This window comes from Jaculus jaculus, chromosome 6, assembly GCF_020740685.1.
Source record: "Jaculus jaculus isolate mJacJac1 chromosome 6, mJacJac1.mat.Y.cur, whole genome shotgun sequence".
Lineage (NCBI taxonomy): Eukaryota > Metazoa > Chordata > Mammalia > Rodentia > Dipodidae > Jaculus > Jaculus jaculus.
In genome coordinates this window covers 15544138-15567690 of record NC_059107.1, presented here as the reverse complement: position 1 = coordinate 15567690, position 23553 = coordinate 15544138, and the positions used below count along the sequence as shown (strand labels likewise).

Below are 23553 nucleotides of genomic sequence, written 5' to 3'. Positions count from 1 at the left end.
TGAATGGTTTGTGAATTTGTTCATAGTGTTTTTTTTTTTTGGATTTTCGAGGTAGGGTCTCACTCTAGCCCAGGCTGACCTGGAATTCACTATGGAGTCTCAGGGTGGCCTCGAACTCATGGCAATCCTTCTACCTCTGCCTCCCGAGTGCTGGGATTAAAGGCGTGCGCCACCATGCCCGGCCTTGTTCATAGTTTTATTTACCTATTGTGTGTGGATTGTTAGGACTCTAGGGGAGAGCAAGCAATATTGGATTGATTTTACTAGAGTAAAACTGGAAGTCAGAAGAAAACGTTTTAGATTTTAAAATATGATGAAATATAAATAAGGAGAGATAACTTTTCTAGGCAGTTAGCTCTTATTTTGGGGTCAGTAGTAATTCAAAATGTAAGCTTTATAATATGTAATATTTCTTTTAAACATATGCCAGGGCTTCTAGCCACTGTAAACTCCAGATGAATGCCTCATCTTGTACATCTGGCTTACGTGGGTCCTGGGGAATCGAACTGAGGTCCTTTGGCTTTGTAGGCAAGCACCTTAAGCGCTGAGCTCTCTCTCTAGCCCTAGTAAACTTATTCTTGTACATGGCACTACCTGGGGGAAAGTCTGAAAGGAGAAAGTTCCTGTCAGGCAAAACACCATGATTCCTAGCCTTTGTGAAAGATTTTGCAAGCAAGCGCCTTAACTGCTGAGCCATCTCTCCAGCCCCAATTTTTTTTTTAAAAAGTATATATATTTTATTTATTTAAGAGGGAGAAAGAGAGAGAGGGAAAGGGAGGGAGAGAGAGAGAATGAGAATGAGCACGGGCACGACAGGACCTTCAGCCATTGCAAACAAACTCCAAATGGATGCGCACCTCCTTGTGTATCTGGCTAACGAGGGTCCTGGAGAATCAAACTGGGATCCTTTGGCTTTGCAGGCAAACATCTTAAACAGTAAGCCATCTCTTCAGCCTGAGTTTTAGTTTTTAATGTTACACTTTCAGATCTGCCAAATCAAGATTCTGGCTAGATGTTCTTTTTTCCTAAAAGTGTTACAGTCTTTGATCACTAAAAAAGCCTTCACCTTTGTTGAGTTTATGAAGAATTTTGTAGTTTAGACTGGTGGCGCATACCTGTAACCCAAGCACTTGGGAGTGGGAGACTGAGGTAGGAGGATCAGAAGTTCGAGGATGGCCTGAGTTACCTATTGAGACCCTGTATCAAAAAAAGTGGGGTGGGAGTTCTTTGGTGTTTCATTTTATTAATTTTGTGGTTGTTAGTTGTAAATGTTTGTTTTGTTTAGAATCTTATCTGCATGCACATTGCACAACATAGAATGATTTCTTTTGATAACTGTTCTGAAGTCACTACTTGTTTATTCATTGAGCCTGTCTTTTCCTCGCTCATCACCGTATATCACCCCACTTGTTTTCCTTGTTCTATTCTTGTCTGTCTGTGGAACTTTCAATTATACATACTGTCTATCTGCTAGTTCCTTTTATTTCCTCCTTGGGCCTTCAAAAATATTTTTATTTATTTATTGGCAAGCAGAGAGAGAATGGGCAAAAAGTCTAGACACATGTGCCACCCTGTGCATCTGGCTTTATGTGGGTACTGGGGAATCGAACCCGTGTCATTAGGCTTTGTAGGCAAGTGTGTTATCTGCTGAGCTGTTCCTCCAGCCCCTCCTCAGGACTTTTATTATGAGCTTTCTATGAACTTAAGTTTCATTCCCCAAACAAAATACCATAGTGAAAATTTATTTTATTGAGGTTGTATTATTCTTAAAATGTTAGTGTGACCTGGTAGCTCAAAGGTGCCTTTCTTGAGGCCAGCACACAGTATCCTCCTGTGTTCACTGTTTGTTCTGCATCCTTTGACATGATTTAAAATTTTCACATAGGTCCTAGATGTTTATTGTTAAGTTCATCCCTAGGAATTCTCTCTCTCCTTTTTTTAATCTGTTCTTCTCCTTTCCTCTTTTTAAAAATTGCTGTTGGTTTTGAAAATGTTACTGAAGCTGCCATCACTAAAATCATTAGTGACCTAAAATGCAGAAATCTAGTCTCATTTGTGTTCCCACTTCACCCATGCTGATGACGCGGTTGACCATTTTCCCTTTCTGGAAAGTGGCCTTTTAATCTCCCTGCCTCTCTCTTGATTTTTTGCCTAACTTTGAACATTTCTTCTGACGCCCAGCTTTTGTTTTTCCCTTTGAGACAGGATCTCAGTGTAGCTCAGGTGGCCAGGTGGGCCTCAGCCTCTCAGCCCTCCGGCCTCAGTCTTGCCACTGTTGGGATCCAGGTGTGCAGCATTCAAACTTGACGCTCTCTGAGTAGGCTGTCACCCAGCTGAATGTTTGGTTTTCATCTTTGGTTATTTGGAAAATCTCACAGAGTTTTTTCACTACTGTTTTCTACTGCCTTTCGAACACCTTTGTCTCGATTGGTATTCTTCCTTTGTGATCTGGTACCTAGCTCACACCTCCTCAATGGCCCTTATGACCCTGCCTTTTGAGGATCATGTGCTAATCTGTTCCCAGAGATTGTGAGCTGCTTTTAGATTGGACTGGAGTTGTCTGTTATGCTGAGCTCTTGCTAATATCTTAATTTTTAGTGTATACATTTCTCACTACCTGTTACATGTCTCCACCTAAACATCTTACCCTTGTCTTGCCATAAGTCACTGAACTCATCCCCTTTTCTCCTTTGAGATCCCCTCTTCCTTCTGTATTTATTAGGTTTTAAAAAGATACAGCAGTAAAAGGCAGAGAGAGAGGAGGGGTATGAGAACATGCATGCTAGGGCCTCTTACTGCTGTAAATAAACTCCACACGCATGCACCACTTTGTCTGGCTTTTTTGTGGGTCCCGGGAATTGAACTTGGCCGGCAGACTTTCCTAGCTTTAACTGAGTGCGTTCCCCCCAACATTCACTGTTTCAGTAGCAGAGCCATCTTGATTGCACAGCTAGAAAGATCAGCATTACTTTCACTTACCTGTTTGCAACTATTTACCCAGAGACCAACAGACTTATTTAAATGTGTATCTCACAGGTGACTGCTAACTCCATACCCAAAGCTCCTGTTTTAATCCAGGCTCTCATTTTCCCCCAGTCCTATCATCTCTTTATATAGCAGAAATTAATAGACCAATCAGTGTTGTCATCACTGTTAAATTCTGCTAGTCTTCCTAATTATAAATTCCTATTGGATTAGCTTCTTACTCTTATTATTAGCTTCATTATGGGGTGTGTGTTGGGTTAATCCTACAGAATGAAGTGAATGGGACTTGAGAGTGGAAGAGGCTGAGCTGCCTTGTTGAAGGAGTGTATGAAGCTCAGTTTGTACGTGTTAAGTGTATGGACACTTAATTGGGCCATATGCCAAGCATCCTGAGATACTGGATGCTCACTTAGAATAAGAAATGAAGACTCTAGCAAATACAATAGGATCTTGGTAACTGTGTTGGTGACATATATCTGGAAGGGTTATTAGTGTCAAAGCAAAGATTAATTCTGTGTGCCATATCTTTTACATAGAGATTAAGCAGTTGTTTAGAGCCCCATGTCTATTCAATGGGCAGGGTGAAAAATTGGAAGGGTGGAATTAGAGGGCCAGAGGACATTCATATCACTGAGCCAAAGACTGACAGGATCAAGGATAAGCAGGGTGAAGATGACTTCTGGGCTACTTTAGATCAGAAACGTAAAAACAGCATGGCTTGTAAAAGGTAGAGGCGAGGGGTAGATGGTGAGGAAGTGTACAAATGGTTTGAAACAGTAGAGTGAAAAAAGGTATTAGGGAAAAGAGGAATTACTGAAATGTTTTGGATTTTGGCCTTTCAAGATGGGGAGAGCACTTACATCCACTAAGGTAAGCGCTGATATCAGCTGGGACGGTGGGAAGAGGCTCGTGTGGACTTGGAGAAGGAAGGTCAGTTGTTCCTCTGTGAGAAAATTGATGTAAGACAGAAGTAGACATTGAGTGGGTTGGAGAGATGGCTTAGTGATTAAGGTGCTTGTCTGCAAAGCCAAAGGACCCAGGTTCCATTCCCCACATAAGCCAGATGCAGAAGGTGGCGCATGCATCTGAAGTTTGTTTGCAGTGACTGGAAGCCCCAGGCACGCCCATTATCTCTTTCTCACTCTGCCTCTTTCCCTTTCTCAAATAAATAAATAAAAATAAAATATTAAAGAAGTGGACACTGAAGAAAGGTAGGTGGTGAGAGCAATCATCTTGCCCTTTGTATACTGTTTATTATAAAGTAGGAAAATTACACAAAGCCCAAATGCTTTATATTAAAAATTTTAAGTCTACAGTGATATTAGTGTGCTGAATGAACTTTGGTAATGCAATAAAAATACCTCAATACCTAGTTGGGAAATGATTTATTTCACTCTCTTTATAACTAATTAGGAGACTAAATTGGAAATTTTGTTTATTTATTTATTTATTTATCTGTTTCTCTTAACTTCGGTTGCAGGTTATATCTTGAGTGTTGTATTACTCACTTTGCCCAGGCAGCATCTGGTACAACTTTACTTATATTTTCTGACTGCCCTGCTCCTCTATGCGGGACATCAAATATCCAGGTAAGACTGGGAGTCCACTTTTGAAATGTGTGATTAACTTGAAAGTTTTCTTACATTAATAGAATACTTCTCAGAAAACCATGAGGATACTAAAGCTTTTGTAGGTATCCAAAACAGTTTCCTGATAATAGTTTCCTCAGACTTACCACACAGCGTTAAGAGCCAGTAATATTAGGTTTCAGTTTTATTACTGGTTGTTGTAAAAAGCAACATATGAAACAGGCCTTTGGTTATAGTTAAAGATATCCTTGAGCTTTTCTGAGGAAAGGATTTCTAAATACAGGCTGGAGAAACACCTTAAGTTATAGACGTCATCACCATCATCATTTTAGGAAGTCAGCTTGTAGCACGAGAAAATTAGTAGGCGCTGTAGCTGTGTGGAGCAGATGACTGATGAGAATGTGCAGCTCAGGACTTCTTCCTCTTCCAAAGCGCTGTACTTCCCCTGTCTGTTGAGGCTCAGATGTGCCCATGTGTGTATGCTCCCTGCTCACATGTAGTTGCACTAAAGGTGATGCTGTAAATGTCATAGGGTAGTGCAGATTTTGGGGTGTAATTTCTTTTGCAAGGAGCAGCTTTAACCTCTGGGTCATCTCTCCAGCCCTGTAATTTCTTTTAACAGTGTTAGTTATTTATTTATTTATTTATTTATTTATTTATTTATTTATTTATTTTATTTGAGAGAGAGAGAAGAGAGAGGAGAGGCAGATAGAGAGAGAAAGAGTGAGCACGCCAGGGCCTTCAGCCACTGCAAATGAACTCCAGATGCATGCGCCACCTTGTGCATCTGGCTTATGTGGTTCCTGGGGAATCGAACCTGGGTTTTTCTGACTTTGTAGGCAAGCGCCTTAACTGCTAAGCTATCTCTCCAGCCCTGTAATTTCTTTTGAAACTCAAATTTCCATGATTTCTTATAGCAGTATAATGAATTGTACTCCCAATTCTAAGGGTGGCAGATGCCCTATAATGTAGAATAAGCCATAGTAAAAGTTATAATCTAGAAATAGCATTTTACATTACTGAAATGGAATTTTTAGAAAGCTCTTTAATTTTTTTCTGATTATATATTAAAATACTGTAGACAGTTTTTTGAAATAAGGAAAACTCAAAGGTAGTAACAGTTACTTGAAATTGTATCATTGGGATATAGACTTGTTCACACTCTGGCATTTCTTCCTGCTTTTCCTGTCCCTCTGGTTCTCACCTTGTCACTGGATACAAAAGAATGAGAATGACTGGAATAACCATGAAAAATAAATAAACTAAGCTGTCACTTGCCTCCTGCCCCTGTTGACCTCCACCCTCAATACTCCTGTGCTTACTTTTCAGTGCCCTGGAGTTGTTTCTCAGATGCTAGGTCCTTGAGTTCATCTCTGTTCCTACCTGCTTGCTCTCCTTGCTCTCAGTGGAGCCTGGAGGGATTAGACTCCTCTGACTTCTGCCACTGTTTCTGCCCAGAGCACGTACTGTGAGTTCAGAGTTGCCCTCAGAGTAATCCTTATGGTGTCCGAAGTGGAGATAATCGCCAATGATTTTTGTCGTCCACCCTTGTCCTCTGGCCCTCTTGATGAGTACCACTTCTGGTTCTTTCCTGTAGCCTCTCTCCATGGAGTCAAGGCTGACGTGGGTACATGATGCTCTCACCACCATCACCGGCACCAAACACGTACGCTGTTTGTGCCTGGGCCATTCACTCAAGTTCAAGTGGAGTTACTTTTCCATCTTCACTTACTCATTGTGAACAGTTGCATACTAGGGCTAAAGAGATGGCACAGTGGTTGAAGGCGGCCCAGGCTGACCTGCGATTCACTATGTCGTCTCAGGTTGGCTTTGAGTGCAGGGACTAAAGGCATGTGCCACCATGCCCTGTTCCCTCTCTTAAATAAATGAGTAAGCAATTTTTTAAAAGTTTTATTTATTTGAGAGAGAGAATATGGGTGCGCCAGGGCCTCCAGCCATTGCAAACGAACTCCAGACGCGTGCGCCCCCTTGTTCATCCTGCTAACATGCTAACATGCGTCCTGGGGAATGCTCTAGCCACTAACCCATCCCTCCTCCCCAGCAAGTATTTAAAAAAAAAAAAAGTACGGGTACACCATGGGTGGCTGCTGCGACGCATGGCAGTTGTGGAGCTGGAACGTCTTGCCCAGGAGGCCCCAGCACTCTCCTGCCCAAATACCGAACGCATCGGCGCCCCGGGTCCTTCTGCCTTTCCCTGTTCAGGGCAACCCCCATGCACTAGGCCACCCCCAGAGCGTGAACAATAGACAGGGAAAGGCGACAGTCTTAAGGCAGCCCAAGAAGAAGATGGTCCCAAACAGGTCCTCTGTAGCTCGTGGAGACCGGAGGACCTCTGAGACGCCCGGCCGCCCTCCTGCGGCAGAGGAGCCTGCACAGTGGGAGCGCCGGGCTGCAGAACCGCGCCCGCAGCAGAAAGCAGGCCGGCGGGCAGACCGGATCCCGCGCAGGAAAGAACCCCTTTGCCCAGGAAGAGGCAGCTCATGCGCTCGTGTCGGGCAGTACAGGCCAGATGGAGGCTGAGTAGCAGAAGCCTTTCGGGCTTCAAGGGCTGCTGCCCAGCCAGCCCGTGCACAACCTGTAAGTGGAGCGGCGGGGGTCTGCAGAGCTTGTCCAGCAGGAGGAGCCAGGGCCACTCTGGACATAACGAAAGAAGCATTTAGATTCCGTTTCCTTTCAGTCTCTCCCCATGTTCTGGAATACTCTTCCTCCCCCAGGACGATGTGGGAATTTGTCTTGAATGCAAGGCTTTTTTTAGGAATTCTGTGCAGCAGAAGTGGGTTTGTTTGTCCCTAACTGGTCTGTGGAGCTGGAGCTGTTGGGCAGGTGTGAAACAGAACAAAAGACCTCATTCGTAGTTTTCTTTTTTATATGCATTGTTCCTGTCAGAAGAGAGGTACATTTTGAAAACCTTCTGTTGATAAGCTCAAGTGAATGTTCAGTGGCTTGTAGATGTCCAGCCTCAAGGATTTGGGTAGCTTTTGGTGATGATGATTTGTGAAAAGCTCTGCAGTTATGCCTGGGCTCGTTTCTTTCTTTTTTTTTTTTCATCGTAGGGCTTCACTCTAGTCTAGGCTGACCTGGAATTCACTGTATTCTCAGGGTGGCCTTGAACTCACAGCGATCCTCCTGAGTGCTGTGATTAAAGGCATGCACCTCCACACCCAGCTGGGCTCATTTCTGAAAGACTATCCTGGCTAGTGATTCAAAGCTTCATGTGTTCTATCACTCTAAGAAGTCTTTTTTTTCTGAAAAATAAAATGGATAATGAGTGTAATAAAAAAAACTGAGCAAAAAAAAAAAATTAATAGAAAAAATTATCTCTAGCATACATAAGTAGTTAGGATCAGCTCTCTGATAATGCCATTTAAGTGTGTAAATGAAGTCTAGACCCTTAGAAGCCACAGTAATTCTCACAGGGAAGGATGGGTAGATAGGTGGGTGGATACATATATTTAAATTCCAAGTAACTTAACATGTTATATTATAGTTTTTGTGACACCATAAAGATAAGCTTTACTTTCCTCGCCTCAAACAATGGGGATATTATGTAAGGGGCTATGATAAGAGTAAGATGAGACATTCGAGTTGCTTGGTACAATTTGTGGCATATAATGCTCATTGAATGTAAGAACATCCTTACATTTTCTTTCTTAAGACTTGTAGCAGTATTTTGCGCAGAGTTTCTTGTGTCCTCAGTCCTTTAAAATTACTTTTTAAAATGATAGCATTCCATGGTACACTCATAATGATAGCATTTTAGAGTAGATAGGATTTAATGATTAATCAAGAAAATCTCAAAGTTCAATGTTGAGCTATTAAAAGTATTGCTTTCATTGCAGTCTTAATTCTGGGTAAAAAATCATGAACCTTCCCTTTGTTTCTTTTTTTTTTTTTTTTTTTTGTTTCTGTGTGGTTTAGCAGTTTTGTGGTTGAAACCATCTAGTTCTATTTTTATCTGAATTATTACCATCTATACATTTCTAAATAGGTCAGAATTCTGTTAGGTAAGGAAAATGGGGACCTAAAATAGCCTCAGAATTTTTATTCCTTTTTTTTTTTTTTTAAATTAGGGTCTCACTGTAGCCCAGGCTGACCTAAAACTCACTCTGTGGCCCAGACTGACCTTCTAACTCATGGCCATCCTCCTGCCTCTGCCTCCCAAGTGCTGAGACTGAAGGCATGCGCTCCACCATGCCCAGCCCTTCATGGATTTTAGAAGAAAGCCTTTTCTGATTATTCTTGTGACAATTACAATGGTTTAGTTTTAGTTTATATATAGTTTTTAATGTTTAAAGTTTGTTTTCCTTATCAGAAAATTTAAAGTTACTGAACAATAAAAAGAAGTTTATGTATTTCATAGTGGGCACAGTAGTTCCTGCTCCTTTTCCTTTTCATGTTTATTCAAATCCTTGGGCTATGTAGACGGGAAATCTTGGGTGGACTAGCCATTGGGAAGGGGCAGCCCACCCTTCCCCTTGAATCTTAGCTTTCTGATTCCCACTTTGGTCCTTATGCAGCATGATTAGTGGAAAGAAAATTAGTTGTGGTGTCAAGTTTACTTCTCAGTCTGTTGACTCAGCAAGTTCCTTCTCTTCACCTCTAGACAATGCCATCTTAAATTTAGTGTTTGATAGCAAATACATTTCAAGACAGGCCAAGAACAGTAGGTTCCTTCAGTGTAAGTTATAGCATGTGGTGCTTTTCCATGAAAGGTCAGCAACCGTGTCCTGTCCTTGAGTTGTTTGTGGTATGTCACACTTAACAGATACTGAGGTTTGACCCTGCCTTGTGTTGCAGTCAAGTTTGCCTTGCTGGTAGAAATCACCTAACCAACAGCAGCTTGTGGGAAAAAAGAGGTGTATTTTGGCTTATAGACTCGAGGGGGGAAGCTTCATGATGGCAAGGGAAAATGATAGCATGAGCAGAGGGTGGACAATAGGAACAGGAGAGTGTGCCCCCCCCCCCCAAAAAAAAAAAAAAACCAAACACTGGCATGGGGAAACTGGTTGTAATACCCACAAGCCCATCCCTAACAATACACCTCCTGGAGGCTTTAATTTCCAATTGCCATCAGCTGGGGAGGCTAGCATTCAGATTACCTAAGTTTATGGGGGCCACCTGAATCAAACCACCACATCCTATTTAGATGACATGGATCTTTAACGTTTTTAGTTTAAAAAAATAGTGATTTTACATTTTAGATGTCAGCTTAATAACCAGATCTTAAGAAAAGGGCTCATGTTTTGGCTTGTATGGCTTTAACACACAAACACCCCTTTCAGACACATAGCCCAGTGGTTTTCTGCATATCTGAGGAGTTGTGCAAGCTATAGTTAGCATTTGAAAATTGCCAGGCTTGTTAGGTGTGGTGGCACATGCCTTTTAATCCCAACACTCAGGAGGGAGTTGGGAGAATTGTGAGTTCGAGACCAGGCTGAGACTGCTTACTTAGTGAATTCCAGGTTAGCCTGAGCTAGCGAGACCCTACCTCAAATAAACATTTAAAAAAAGGGAGAAAAAGTTTATTCAGATTATTTGTCAGTTATTTAATTTTTTATTAGAGTTGCACAAATTTTTTATATAGTCTAGATACATTTTATTTTATTTATTTTTGTTTTGTTTTTTGGTTTTTTGAGGTAAGGCTTCACTCTAGTTCAGCCTGACCTGGAACTTACTATGGAATCTCAGGGTAGCCTCGAACTCAGGACGATTCTCCTACCTCTGCCTCCCAAGTGCTGGGATTAAAGGTGTGTGCCACCATGCCCGGCTCTTTTTTTATTTTTAAGTGTTTTTATTTTTATTTATTTGAGAGAGAGAGAGTGAGAGACAGCCCCAGTGCTTCTAACCATTGTAAACGAATTGCAGACACATGCACCAGGCTTATGTGGGTGCTGGGGAATTGAACCTGGGTCTGTGGGCTTCACAGGCAAGCTCCTTACCCACTAAACCATCTCTCTAGCCCCTAGGTGTGTTTCTTACCAGATACATGTTTTGCAAATATTTTATCCCCTTTGCTGAAGTTTAATTATATCCATATATAATGTATTTTTCTCCTGGGAAGGAGATTCAATATCGGGTTAATTTTAATAATTAAATTGGTACTTCAGAAACTGGTTCTAGGAGAATTCATCAATAGTAATTTTCTAAATTGAAAATTACATAAACCCTTGGATAACTGAGTTCTTGGTTTTCCTTAGTAGATTTGCTTGTATAATGTAGTTATCTACAAATGAGTAAAAGCTTGTTTAGAATTTGACTACAGAGTAGATATCTCAGATTTACCTTACAGGACCAAAGAATTCAATATTAAAACCCATGGTTTTACTGAGTATAATATATTTAATATCAGCATTCTAATTGAATTCAGAATTTGACAAATGTATTTCTTGATTTTAAAAATTCCCAAACTTTGCTTTTCATTCTGAACGATGTAAAGAATATATTTTCCAGTAAGGATCCTACTTTAAAAATAAGGATTTCCAGAACTAAGGGGAGAAAATGGAGAAAACTCTCTGCATTGACATGACCTTGCCTGAGAGCTGTGCTCATGACTCACACATATAATTATGGGATTTTCGCTAAAAAATTTTAACTCTAGTTTTCCTAACTTCTTGGTTTATGTTAGATTTATGAACTAGAATATCAAGTTTGTGTGTTTCTGGCTTTAATTAAGTACCCACTACGACTTTTTTTTTCTTTTTCTCCCCATGCTGCTGGGAAGTGAATCCAGGGCCTTGTGGTTGCTAGGCAAATGCCATACCACCAAGCTAAAGCCCTGACCCCAGAGCTGGGTTTCAGAGGATGAAAACCATTCTCTTCTCATCCTGCCTCATTTTGTTGTACATTTGCTTTCACTTACAAAACCTTCCCAAGAACATAAAATAGCAATAACTAGCTCCCCGTTTATGAAAACCTGTGCAGTTCCAGACAGTCCATGGAGGCGTTCCTCCATCCTGGGGATATTAGTATTTCATACTTGCACATTCTTGGCTGGAGGCTCTTCAGGGTCTGGACTCATTGCATGCCAGTAGCACCCCCCCATGGCAGTTGTAACTACCAGAAAGTGTCCCTAGACATCACCACGTGTCTCCTGGATGACACAGCTGTCCTTAGTTGATAACTACTACTATAAATAAAAGAATCACTAACCTGAATCTTGTCATACTTTACATTTTGACAGGAATAAAATTGACCAGTTACTGTTATTTTTCTCCTTTGGACATTTTCAAGGAGAGAGAGGGCGAGTGAGTATGGGTGCATCAGGGCCTCCTGCCACTGCCTGTGAACTACAGCAGCATGTGCCGCTTTGCGCATGTTGCTTTACACGTGTACTAGGCAATTGAACCCAGGCAGTCAGGCTTTGAAAGCAGGCAGTTAAACTGCGGAGCCCTCTCCCCAGAACTCCTTTTGGGCATTCTTTTTTTTTTGCTTACTAAGTGTTTATTGAATAAATAAATGAGAGAATCTTACACATGTAATAATAATTAATTACCAATTAGAATTTGTGACTCGCTATAAATATCCAACAGTCATTGAGGAAGGGGGATTGTGTCTACTGACACTGTGCTTCTAAGAGAACTGTCTTTGTACTAGGGCTTCTTTTATCTTACTGCTTCTTACTTATTTATTTAAAATCCCCCCCCCCCAGCCATTTTTCAAGAGAGAGAGAATGTGTGCACCAGGGTGTACAGCTGATAAGCTCCTTTTGGACATTCTTAAGCCCAAGTGCTCAATAATCGGTCTGCGAGGCCAGGGAGCTGGAGCGATGTCTTAATGGTTAAGGCATTTGCTTGCAAAGTCAAAGGACCCAGGTCCAATTCCCCAGTATCCACGTAGAGCCAGATGCACAAGGTGGTCTGTGTGCATGTGAACATGTAGTACCTGGAATCTCCTTGGTGCTTTTTGTTTGTTCATATCATCATGAGAGAGAACATGGTGGGCTCCCTACTTTGTTTGCTGTGAAAATAGATTGTTTCTTTGGCATTGACTTTTAAAAAATTTTGTTTATTTGTTTATTTATTTATTTGAGAGAGATGGAGGCAAGTAGAAAAAGAGAGAGCGAGAGCGTGAGCATGTGCAAGTGAATGAGAATGGGCACACCAAAGTGTCTAGCCACTGCAAACAAACTCCAGACATATGTGTCACCTTGTGCCTTGGGCTTTACTTTTGTACTGGGGAATTGAGCCTGGGTCCTTGGGCTTTGCAGACAAGTGTCTTAACTGCCGAGCCATCTCTCCAGCCCAGAATTGGCTTCTTTTGACATCTTCCTGTAAGTGGCTGGACAATCTAGCCCAGGCTGAAGTGGAATTTACTATGTATTCTCAGGGTGGCCTCAAACTCATGACAGTCCTCCTACCTCAGCCTGAGTGCTGGGATTAAAGGCGTGCATCACCATGCCCGGCTTCCTTTTTTTTTTTAATTTTAGAAAATGTTTTATTTATTTGAGAAAGAGTAAGAGGAAGACTCAGAGAAAGAGAATGGGCACAGGAGGCCCTCCAGTCACTGCGAACAAATTCTAGACACATGTGCCACCATCTGGCTCTGTGTAGATACTGGGGAATTGGACCTGGGCCCTTTGACTTTGAAGGCAAATGCCTTAACCATTAAGCCATCTCTCCAGCTCCCTATAAAAAATTTTTTTTTCAAATTTTTATTAACAACTTCCATGATTATAAAAAATATCCCATGGTAATACCCTCCCTCTCCCCACTTTCCCCTTCGAAACTCCATTCGCCATCATATCCCCTCCTCTTCTCAATCAGTCTCTTTTATTTTGATGTCATGATCTTTTCCTCCTCTTATGATGGTCTTGTGTAGGGCACTGTGAGGTCATGGATATCCAGGCCATTTTGTTTCTTTTGTTTTTAATAACTTGTATGCTGTTTCGTAAAGTTTTCTGATTGCAGGTTGTCCTTGAGGCCCTTTTCTTAGCTCTTACATGTTGCCTGTGCCCCACACATTTCACAGAGAGTAGAGGATGATGTGTTTATTAGTACTCAGGGCTCATTGTTTGCCTGCTACACATCACCCACACGTTACATGCATGAAAAAAGTAGTCTCTGATGGAAATAATTCTACTGAGTTTCAAATAAAATGGCTTCTGACCAATTTAATAATTTTGCCACTTGAATCTTCTAAACTGAAGCATTGTAATTTTCTGCTTAAATAGCTCATCTGAAGATTTTCCAATAGTTGTAATGTTAAAAACAGGAGTTTTGCCGTGTATGGTGGCACATGCCTTTAATCCCAGCACTTGGGAGGCAGAGATAGAAGGATCTCTGTGAGTTCCAGGCCACACTGAAACTACTTAGTGAATTCCAGGTCAGCCTGGGCTAGAGTGAAACTCTACCTCAAAACAAAACAAAACTAGAGTTCCACAGTTTTATCATGAGCTAATTTTTAAAAGATGACTCATGAGATTTTGGGGAACTTCCCTGGACCCTTCCTACTTAAGCTTGTTGTTGCTTTAATGCTGGGAATGACCCTTGCTGGGAATGAGTAACCAGTGTGGCTCTGAGTTGTGTGAGTTGGACATAGTTTGTTAATATTGAATCCCCTTGATGTCCATGCTACAGTTTGCTTTGCAGTGCCCGGAATTTCCTTTCAGAAGGCCAGCTCCGTAGTGGCTACATGCCGTGCTAGTTAGTTTCGCTCTCTCCAGAACTTCTGCCCTGCTTCTGGCGAGCTCAACAAGGGAGGCCACCTGCTTTCTGGGCCAGGCTGTCTTACTGAGGTGGACTTAATACCTAGCCAAGTGGAGGATTCTGAAAGACTTTCTTAAAAACAAAAATCTATCTATCTCTATATATATTTAATAATATATAATATATAACATATATTATATATATATATAAATATATATATTTGTATGTAAGATGAGAGAATGCATATGGACATATGGGTGCATTAGGGCTTTTTGCCACTGCAGACCACCTTCAGAAGAACGTGCCACATTGTTTTTGTGGATATTAAGAAATTGAGGGCTGGAGAGATGGCTTAGCGGTTAAGCGCTTGCCTGTGAAGACTAAGGACCCCGGTTCGAGGCTCGGTTCCCCAGGTCCCACGTTAGCCAGATGCACAAGGGGGCGCACGCGTCTGGAGTTCGTTTGCAGAGGCTGGAAGCCCTGGCGCGCCCATTCTTTCTCCCTCCATCTGTCTTTCTCTCTGTGTCTGTCGCTCTCAAATAAAGAAATAAAAAATTAAAAAAAAAAAAAAGAAATTGAATTAGGAATGTCAGGTTTTCTAAGCAGTGCCTTTTACCACTGAGGCGTCTTCCTAGCCCAGGAAGGACTTTCTTGAGAAACTGACAAACTGAGAAAGGGTTGGGGGGGGTATAGGTTTAGGGAAGATGCTAGCCTCTAGGGTAGGAAGGTTGATCAGCAGAGGTCATGTTGGTCAGGAATCAGGAAGCCACAGCAGTGGAGAGGGAGGGGCTGTTCCATTGTCCTAGAAGAGGGCAGAGCAGGCACCAGTTGGGCGAAGTTGCTTAACATCAGGGTGTTGTTATGACCTAAAGGGTGCATCTTTATTCCTCTGGGGTACAGTTAGCTGTCTTTCAGTGTCCTTAGTTGTAAGAAATCGCAATGTAGTCAGTGTATAGAATGGCGAAGAAAAGAATGAAAAGGGGTTTTAGAAGGTTAAAGAAGAGCCTTAAAAGTGAATGGAATATAGAGTTGGATCAAAGAAAAAAGAATCATTACATTGAAACCTTTCATAGTAACCCTGCAAATAGCACAAGAAGTACAATAAGTGATGTCTAAGATAGAATAAAAGGTAAATATAAATTGGCTAGACAAAGGAGAATCTTGCACTGAAGAGAGTGAAATACGTGATTTTTGTTTTTCGAGGTTGAGTCTTGCTCTAGCCCAGGCTGACCTGGAATTCACTCTGTAGTCTCACGGTGGCCTCGAACTCATGGCGATCCTCCCACCTCTGCCTCCTGTGTGCTGGGATTAAAGGCGTGCGCCACCATGCCTGAGTGCTGAAGCTTTTGGTAGTCTGTCTATAGCGGTGGGCACAGGGCTTGCAGTGTGTGAGCTGCGTTGGTATAGTTTCAGTTCTTATTTAGAGGTGTTTTTTCCCTGTCGTGCTTGATAGCTATAATCTTGGCTTTCCCTTAAAAGTTTTTTTTAATGTGATATTAGAATTAAAGGCAAGAAAGATCAAAGAAAAACATTCTGTAAAAAAGAAGATAAACTAGATGTGATGGCTCATGTTTTTAGTCCCAACCTGTAGGAGTCTGAGGTAGGAGGATCACCATGAGTTCAAGGCCAGTCTGGGCTACGGAGTGACTTCCAGGTCAGTTGAGGCTAGAGTAAGACTGCCTCAAAATGCAATAAAAAAAAACTAAGGCTTTGAAATAATGCTAAACAAGTCACCAGTCTCTCAGCTCTGACATATTCTAGAGAAATGTGGAATCAGTTGAGTCGCATGGTAAACACGGGTGCTATGGAGACAAAATACAACAGGGCAGGAAGATCCCTAGCAGGTGCTCTGCAGTCCCTGTCCCTCAGTAAGGCTCTTGGGGCAGAGGTCCTTGTGGGCCTCCTGTGCTGATGACTCTCTTCTGTTCAGGTGAGATTCGTGTGACATAAAGTCAGCCATTTCAAAGCAGCACAATGCACTCTGTGTAATTGCCTTCCTAAAACATTCTTGCCACTCAAGTCAAATCCTGTACCCATTGGGCATTACACCTGTTTGCTCCACCCCAGCCCCTGGCAACCACCAGTCTGTTTTCTGTCTTTGTGGGTTTTCTCTGCCCCCTGTTTAAGCCGACCCTATGGCCAAAAGGAAATGATTGGGCTTTTAGAGGCCTGTGTAGCACAGGACTGAGTTGTTTTTCTTTTATGTATGAATTTGTTTCTCTAGTAGCATTTCAGATACTTTGTGTTATTGTTACTTCTTTTTTTTAAAAGTTTTTTTTTCATTTTTTTGTTTATTTTTATTTATTTATTTGATAGTGACAGAGAAAGAGGCAGATAGGGAGAGAAGAGAGAAAATGGGCATGCCAGGGCCTCCACCCACTGCAAACGAACTCCAGACGCTTGCGCCCCCTTGTGCATCTGGCTAACGTGGGTCCTGGGGAATCGAGCTTCAAACCGGGATCCTTAGGCTTCACAGGCAAGCACTTAACCGCTAAGCCATCTCTCCAGCCCTGTTATTGTTATTTATATGCATACTTTAAAAAAAATTTAATTGACAACATCTATACTTAGAGTCAAACCATGGTATTTCCCTCCCCCCTCCCCCATTTTCCCCTTCACAACTCCACTCTCCATCATATTCCCTCCCTTTCTCTGTTAGTCTCTCTCCTATTTTAATGTCATCGTCTTTTTCTCCTATTATGAGGATCTTCTGAAGGTATTGCTAGGGACTTCGAGGTTGTGGATCTTGAGGCCAATTTCTGTCTGGGCAGTTGCATTGTAATGAGGGGTACCCTTCTTTAGCTCTTACATTCTTTCCATCACATCTTCTGCAATGGACCCTTGTATATTTTTTAATTTTTTTTTCATTTTTATTTATTTATTTGAGAGCAACAGAGAAAGAGGCAGAGAAAGGGAGAGAATGGGCGCACCAGGGCCTCCAGCCACTGCAAAGGAACTCTAGACGCATGTGCCCCCCCCCCCCCTTGTGCATCTGGCTAGTGTGGGTCCTGGGGAATCAAGCCCCGAACTGGGGTCCTTAGGCTTCACAGGCAAGTGCTTAACCGCTAAGCCATCTCTCCAGCCCGTATATTTTATTTTTAATTTCATAGTTCTTAATTGTATATCTTCCTATTCTGGAACTGCATAAAGTAATTACATTGGTTACCTATATAGTCATCAGAGATTTGTGTGACATTTGTAAAGCTAGCATTTGTCCATCTCTGTAGAAAAATAGAGTTACTCAAACACTACATGATTGACAGTTGGTGTAAGAACCCTTTGCTTTGGGGACTGTCTTGTACGTGTGCAATCTTTACTTATGAGGTGTCAGTAACACCTTCTCCTCCTCATTTGTGACCAACAAAAGCATTTCTAAATATTGCAGAATGTCCTCTTGGGAAAAATTGTCCCTGGTTGACAAACACCCTTTAAGACCTTTCTCCGTCAAGTCTGTTTTCTTAAAAATTATTTATTTATTTATTTGAGAGCGACAGACACAGAGAGAAAGACAGATAGAGGGAGAGAGAGAGAATGGGCGCGCCAGGGCTTCCAGCCTCTGCAAACGAACTCCAGACGCGTGCGCCCCCTTGTGCATCTGGCTAACGTGGGACCTGGGGAACCAAGCCTCGAACCGGGGTCCTTAGGCTTCACAGGCAAGCGCTTAACCGCTAAGCCATCTCTCCAGCCCAAGTCTGTTTTCTTTAGTGTAGTGTGAATCATGTGTTAGAAGTCGTTGTCAGATCAAGGGTGACTGTAGGTCACCCAGGGAGCTTCATTAGCCACTGACTTCTTAGATCGCCCCTAAATTATTCTGTTCTGTAAAAAAAAAATAATATTAATTTTAAAATGTGACTTTTTGGCCGTCCCCTCCCGTTTGCTTATGTAAGGCTAAGACTCATCCTTTTGTGGCTGTGCTATGCTATGCTGAAGGGATCCACTTGATTACATAACCAGAAGTAAGTTCATGGGAAAAATAAAGACAGAATTTGAGTTTGTTCAGAAGTACTTGAAGCAGTGATGTTATTTCATTGTATGTTGGATGAAGCAGTGAACACTTGAGGAAAGCAGGGAGGAATTATTTTTACTTTAAACTTCCTTCTTTGATGCCCAAAGAACCTTAAACAATTACCTTCCAGTAACTCTTCTTAACTTAGGTAATGGTTCAAAATTACCCTTTCTTTTGTGCTTCTGTCTGTATTTTCTGAGAATACACAAACCTCTAACCTTACTGTGTAAAGCTTACTACTTATCACGTGGTAAACATTTGTAAAGGGATATCTTATGTAACCTAATATTTGTTTAAAAGTCAGTATGTAAGCTGGGCATAGTGACTCATCTGTAGTCCCAGGAGGAGCTGAATTAGGTGGATCACGGTGACTGTGAGGCCAACCTAGATTAGGGTGAGACTCTGCCTTAAAAAAAGACCAACATGTGGCCTTCTTAGGTTTTAGATGAACTTGGGGTAAATAAGACAGAGGAGACAGGGAAACAAGCCAAAATTGGGGAACTCAAATGTACTGTCACTTGATATTTTTAGTTGGGCAGTAGTTTGAAGACATGATATCTCAGCTGAGCCCCCTCCCCCCCAGCTCCCCTAGCTAAGGTCTGTAGCCCAGACTGACTGGAATTCACTGTAGGCTCAGGTGGCCTCAGACTCCCAGCGAGCCTCCCCCCTCAGCCTCCTGAGAGCTGGGGCAAAGGGTGTGCCGACATCCCCACACCTGGCCCGCCGACCTTTCGTGGGGCACCTCGTACTGCGTGGGGAGGGCCGTGGAAGAAGAAAGCCCACAGGCGGAGCTTTGGCCCTGCGTCTGCATAGCGGAATTCAGCCTAAGTCCTTTCGGCCTCTAGTGCGTGGACGGAGGGAGGTCATGCCCCGAACTCCGAATCGGAACGCCCCCTTAGCGGCGAGAGGGGGCGCAGCCCGCCTGCGTGAGAGCACTGCCCTGCCCCTCTTCCTCAGTGACGTTCTTGCTGTTGTTCTTCTTCAGGGACTACGTTAGGAGTGAGCTGGAGTCCGCCTATGAAGGACCAATGTACTTAGAACCTCTCTCCATGAATCGGTTTACCACAGCCTTGATAGGTAAGTACTGGTGAAGACTTGACGCTGTCGGTCGAGCTCATCCCGTCTTACTGTCGCATGGTAACAGTGGTGAGTGGTCACTGTGAAAGGAATTGGAAGGGTTGGGAGAGATGGCTCCACCATAAGTAAAGTGCTTGCAACCATGAGTTCCTGAGTTCAGAGGCCTAGAACCCATGTTAAAGCCAGAGATCTGTAATCTCATTGTGCCTGTGGTAAGAAGGGCGGTGGGGACAGGAGAACTGTCCAGAAACTCGTGGGCCAGCTGGCTGGTGAGGGCAGCAGTGAGTAAGAAACATCAAGACCTTGAGATGTGAGCGAAATGTTCACATGGCACATTATGAAAATAAAACAATATAGACACAGTCCAAAGTGGGCCATCAGATCCTGTCATGTGTGAGAGCCAAAAAAGGAAGTGAGAAAACCTTTTTTGTGGCTCATGAGTTAACAGCCCTGTAGAGGTATTGACAAACTTGGTAATGCTGGGATACTGAGGGTTCTCTGAAATACCTTCAAGGGGTAAATATCTGCTGAAGTTTCAATGTACAGTGAATGCCTAACTGATAATATCCAGTTACATCTAGTACACTAGTAAGTAATTTCACCTGTTTCCTTTTTTGAAGTGTGATTAATTTCTTAACTTTTAAAAGTTTGCCATTCAAGTATATATGTTAACCTTAAAAAAATTTGGGGGGGGGTTGGAGAGATGGTTTAGCAGTTAAGTGCTTGACTGTGGAGCCTAAGGACCCCAGTTTGAGGCTTGATTCCCCAGGACCCACGTAAGCCAGGTGCACAAGGTAGTGCATGTGTCTGGAGGTTGTTTGCAGTGTCTGGACGCTCTGGTGTGCCCATTCTCTCTCTCTCTGCGTCTTTCTCTCTCTATTGCTCTCAAATGAATAAAAAAAAATTTAAAAAATTTCTGGAGGGGGGCTTGAGAGATGGCTTAGTGGTTAAGGTGTAGTTAAGGCACTTGCCTATGAAGGATAGTGACCCAAGTTTGACTCCCCAGTGCCCACGTAAGCCAGATGCACAAATTGACAACATGCTTCTGGAGTTCGTTTGCAGGGGCTGGAGGCCCTGGAACACCCATTTTCTCTGTTTCTATCTCCTTTTGCTTGCAATTAAATTAATAAAAATATTTAAAAACAATTTTTTTTGTGTGTGTGAGGATGGGGGAAATGTCTCAGCAGTTAAAGGTGCTTTTAGCCCAGATTTGATTTCCCAGTATCCTCGTAAAGCCAAAACACACAAGGTAGCACATGGGTCTGGTTCTTGTAATGACAGGAGGCCCTGGCATGCCCATCCTCTCTCCCCATCTAATAAATAAGAATATTTTGTAAAATAATAAGTTGAGTGTCTGAACAGTGTATATGGTGAATAGGCTGGGGAGATGGCTTAGTGGTTAAAGGGTACGTACTTGCAAAGCCTCTTGGCTGTTTTTGATTTCTCCAGTATCCACGTAAAGCCAGATGCACAGAATGACACATGCATCTGGCATTCATTTTCAGGAGCAGGAGGTCCAGCTATGCTCATATCTCTCTCAAATAAAATAAAAATATATGTTAAATGAAGACTTTAGCCAGGTGTGTGTTGCACACCTTTAATTCCAGCACTTGTAAGGCTGATGTAGGACGATTACTGTGAGTTTGAGGCCAGCCTGACTGAGACTACACAGTGAATTCCAGGTCAGCCGGGGCTAGAGCGAGACCCTACTTCAAAAAAACCAAAAGAAAAAAAAAAAGATTTTAGATTATGTATGTGGTTCATCTTGTAATTCTGAAGTAAAAAGATGATGTGTTTGACTATGGCTTTAAAATTTCTTACAGAGTTTCCGGAATCTTTTGCCATCTTCTGATATGTGAAGACAGAATAAGTTCTGAAGGTTAGGGAAGGGTCTTAAGAACCTGTGTGGAATTTCCTTAGGTCCTGTTAAAGAGGCCTATTTATAAGACCTCTGTAAGAGCTTAATCTCCACATTCCCCAGAACCTGAAAATAGAGCCCAAGCCAGCCAGCGTGTGTCTGTACTAAATGCCAAAGCCACTGTAGGAAAGAGACCTGGTAGTGACCGAGGCTATCCCAGAGGACCCCACACAGATGCCCAGGAGCCAGGAGATGAGTTGTGCCATCTTCAGTCCAGGGAACAGCACCGTGCCACCTCATCATGTGCCTCCGCCTGCCCACTGCAGTTCTGCTTGGTTCGAAGACAGGGCGAGGCCCCCCGCCCTCCACGTTGCAGGTTGTCAGGCTGCGGCTCCAGAAGGAGGGGTGGGAGTGAGCTCTCCCGGGAGGGGCACAGCCTGCAGTCCGTCCAGCAGTTGGGTTATATTAGGAGGCTGAGACCCAGGTAGACTTGAAAGGTTATGGGATTCGCCGTAGAGTTCACCTGGAGCCAGAGGAAACACTGTCACCATAGATTCGGCTTCGGAAGACCAGAGGTTACCTTATGACTGTATCTTGCAAGTTGATACCTTTATAATGATTGTTTCAGTTTTGTAAGCATTTGCTAGGTAGAAGGCTTGTAAACTTTCCCTTATTTCGTGATGTATATACTTTTAATATGAAACATTTCCTCAATCTCTCTCTCTCTTGGAGAGAGGGTCTCACTCCAGGCTAGTCTACTTATGTTATTATCACTGGCTTATGGATGCCTGATCACCTAACTAAGATGCAGGAGTTAAAGTAATATCCACAAACTATTAAGTAGCATTTTTTTCTCACTCTGATTTCAAAATACATTCCTACCAAATAATTTCAGGAATAAGATTTTTGGATTGGAGTTATAGCTCAATGGCAGATCATTTGCTTAGCATGGGCAAGACTCTGATTCCCTTCTCTGCAATTAAAAAAAGAAGGGAAAAAGCAAATGAAAATGCAGCAATAATAAGCTCTGAAAGCACAAAGTACTTGGAATATGCCGTGGTTTGCTGCTGTTGTGTACTTCTTGAGATATTCCTAATGGTGGAACCCTGGAATCCAGAGAGGACAGTGTGCTTTTGGAGGTACTGAAAATTACAGTTGCAGTAGGCACAGCAGAAAACAAATAGCCGATCAGGAGCTTCAGGAGAGGTTCCTCCTCCCACCAGGCCTTAGTCGGCTGCCCGGAGCCCTGTGAATCATCCTGAAGTGAATCATCCTGAAGGCTAAGTGCTGCCTGCATGCTCCCGCCGTTACTTTCGGGAATGTCAGAGCTCAGGTGAAGTTTACATCACGCCAAACAGGGACGTCTAAGTTTTCTAGCTCTGAACAAAGTGAGATGCCAGGATGAAAGTCCCTAGCACTAAATCATGTCCACACCTTTTTTTCCACTTCACCTTTCTGAATTTGAATTTTCTAATCAGAAAAAATCACTTACTCTTGATCATCCAGAAGTAAAACACTGTAATTCTTTGATGAAAAGCAGCTTCCTTTTGCCTCACACTCCCCGTGTTGTGGTATCAGTCCCCAGAGGTTTCTGGCAGTTCTTGATGATTTCTTTCTTGCTGTTTTCTCCTCTTCCTTCTGGAAAATCTGTTAATTGGATTTATGTCACTCTTTAGCCCTTGGTTCTCTCTGCTGTTTTTCGTATTTTCCTCTTTCTAGCTGTCTCTTCCTTGTGGTGGTGGTGTCATTGAAGCAGCAGTCTTTCTGTTTTGTCTGGTTGGGTCTTTGTCTTTGCTGAGAGAGCAGAGTTTCTCAAGCTCAGATCAGACTTGCCCAGGTAGCAAGAAGTGTAACTACTGCTGACAACCAGGCTGTACCTGAGCTGGAGAAAACCGTGCTGTCGCCAGACGTCTAGAAGTCCTTGGCTGATCACTTGTATTCAAAGGAGTTATTAAATTATGGGAACCTGGATAGGACTCTCCAACTGATGTGTTCTTCACTCAGTGATAAGTTGGGCTGGATCTTGAGGGGCTAGCCCTAAGTGTCAGTATTTTGTAAAACACACACACACACACACACACTTATTTATTTTATTTATTTATTTATCTTTTTTTGTTTTTGAGGTAGAGTCTCACACTAGCTCAGGCTGACCTGGAATTCACTATGTAGTCTCAGGTTGGCCTCAAACTCATGGTGATCCTCCTCCCTCTGCCTCCCGAGTGCTGGGATTAAAGGCGTGTGCCATCACGCCCAGCTTATTTTTACTTATTTGAGAGAGACAGAAAAACAATGAGTATGGGTGTGCCAGGGCCTTCTGCACTGCAAACGATCTCCAGATGCATGTACCACTTGGTAGGTCTGGACCTTTGTGGG

General features: G+C 42.6%; 1 protein-coding gene across 1 annotated transcript in view; it reads left to right on the top strand.

Annotated features, from left to right (window-relative positions):
• The window catches only part of Rnf145 (ring finger protein 145), a 54993-nt gene that overhangs the window by 9263 nt on the left and 22177 nt on the right, over positions 1-23553 (top strand). Inside the window, exons 3-4 of the mRNA XM_045152491.1 lie at positions 4466-4574; positions 19231-19322. Of these exons, the coding sequence (XP_045008426.1) occupies positions 4466-4574; positions 19231-19322 (201 nt within the window). The remainder of the gene's footprint in view (positions 1-4465; positions 4575-19230; positions 19323-23553) is intronic.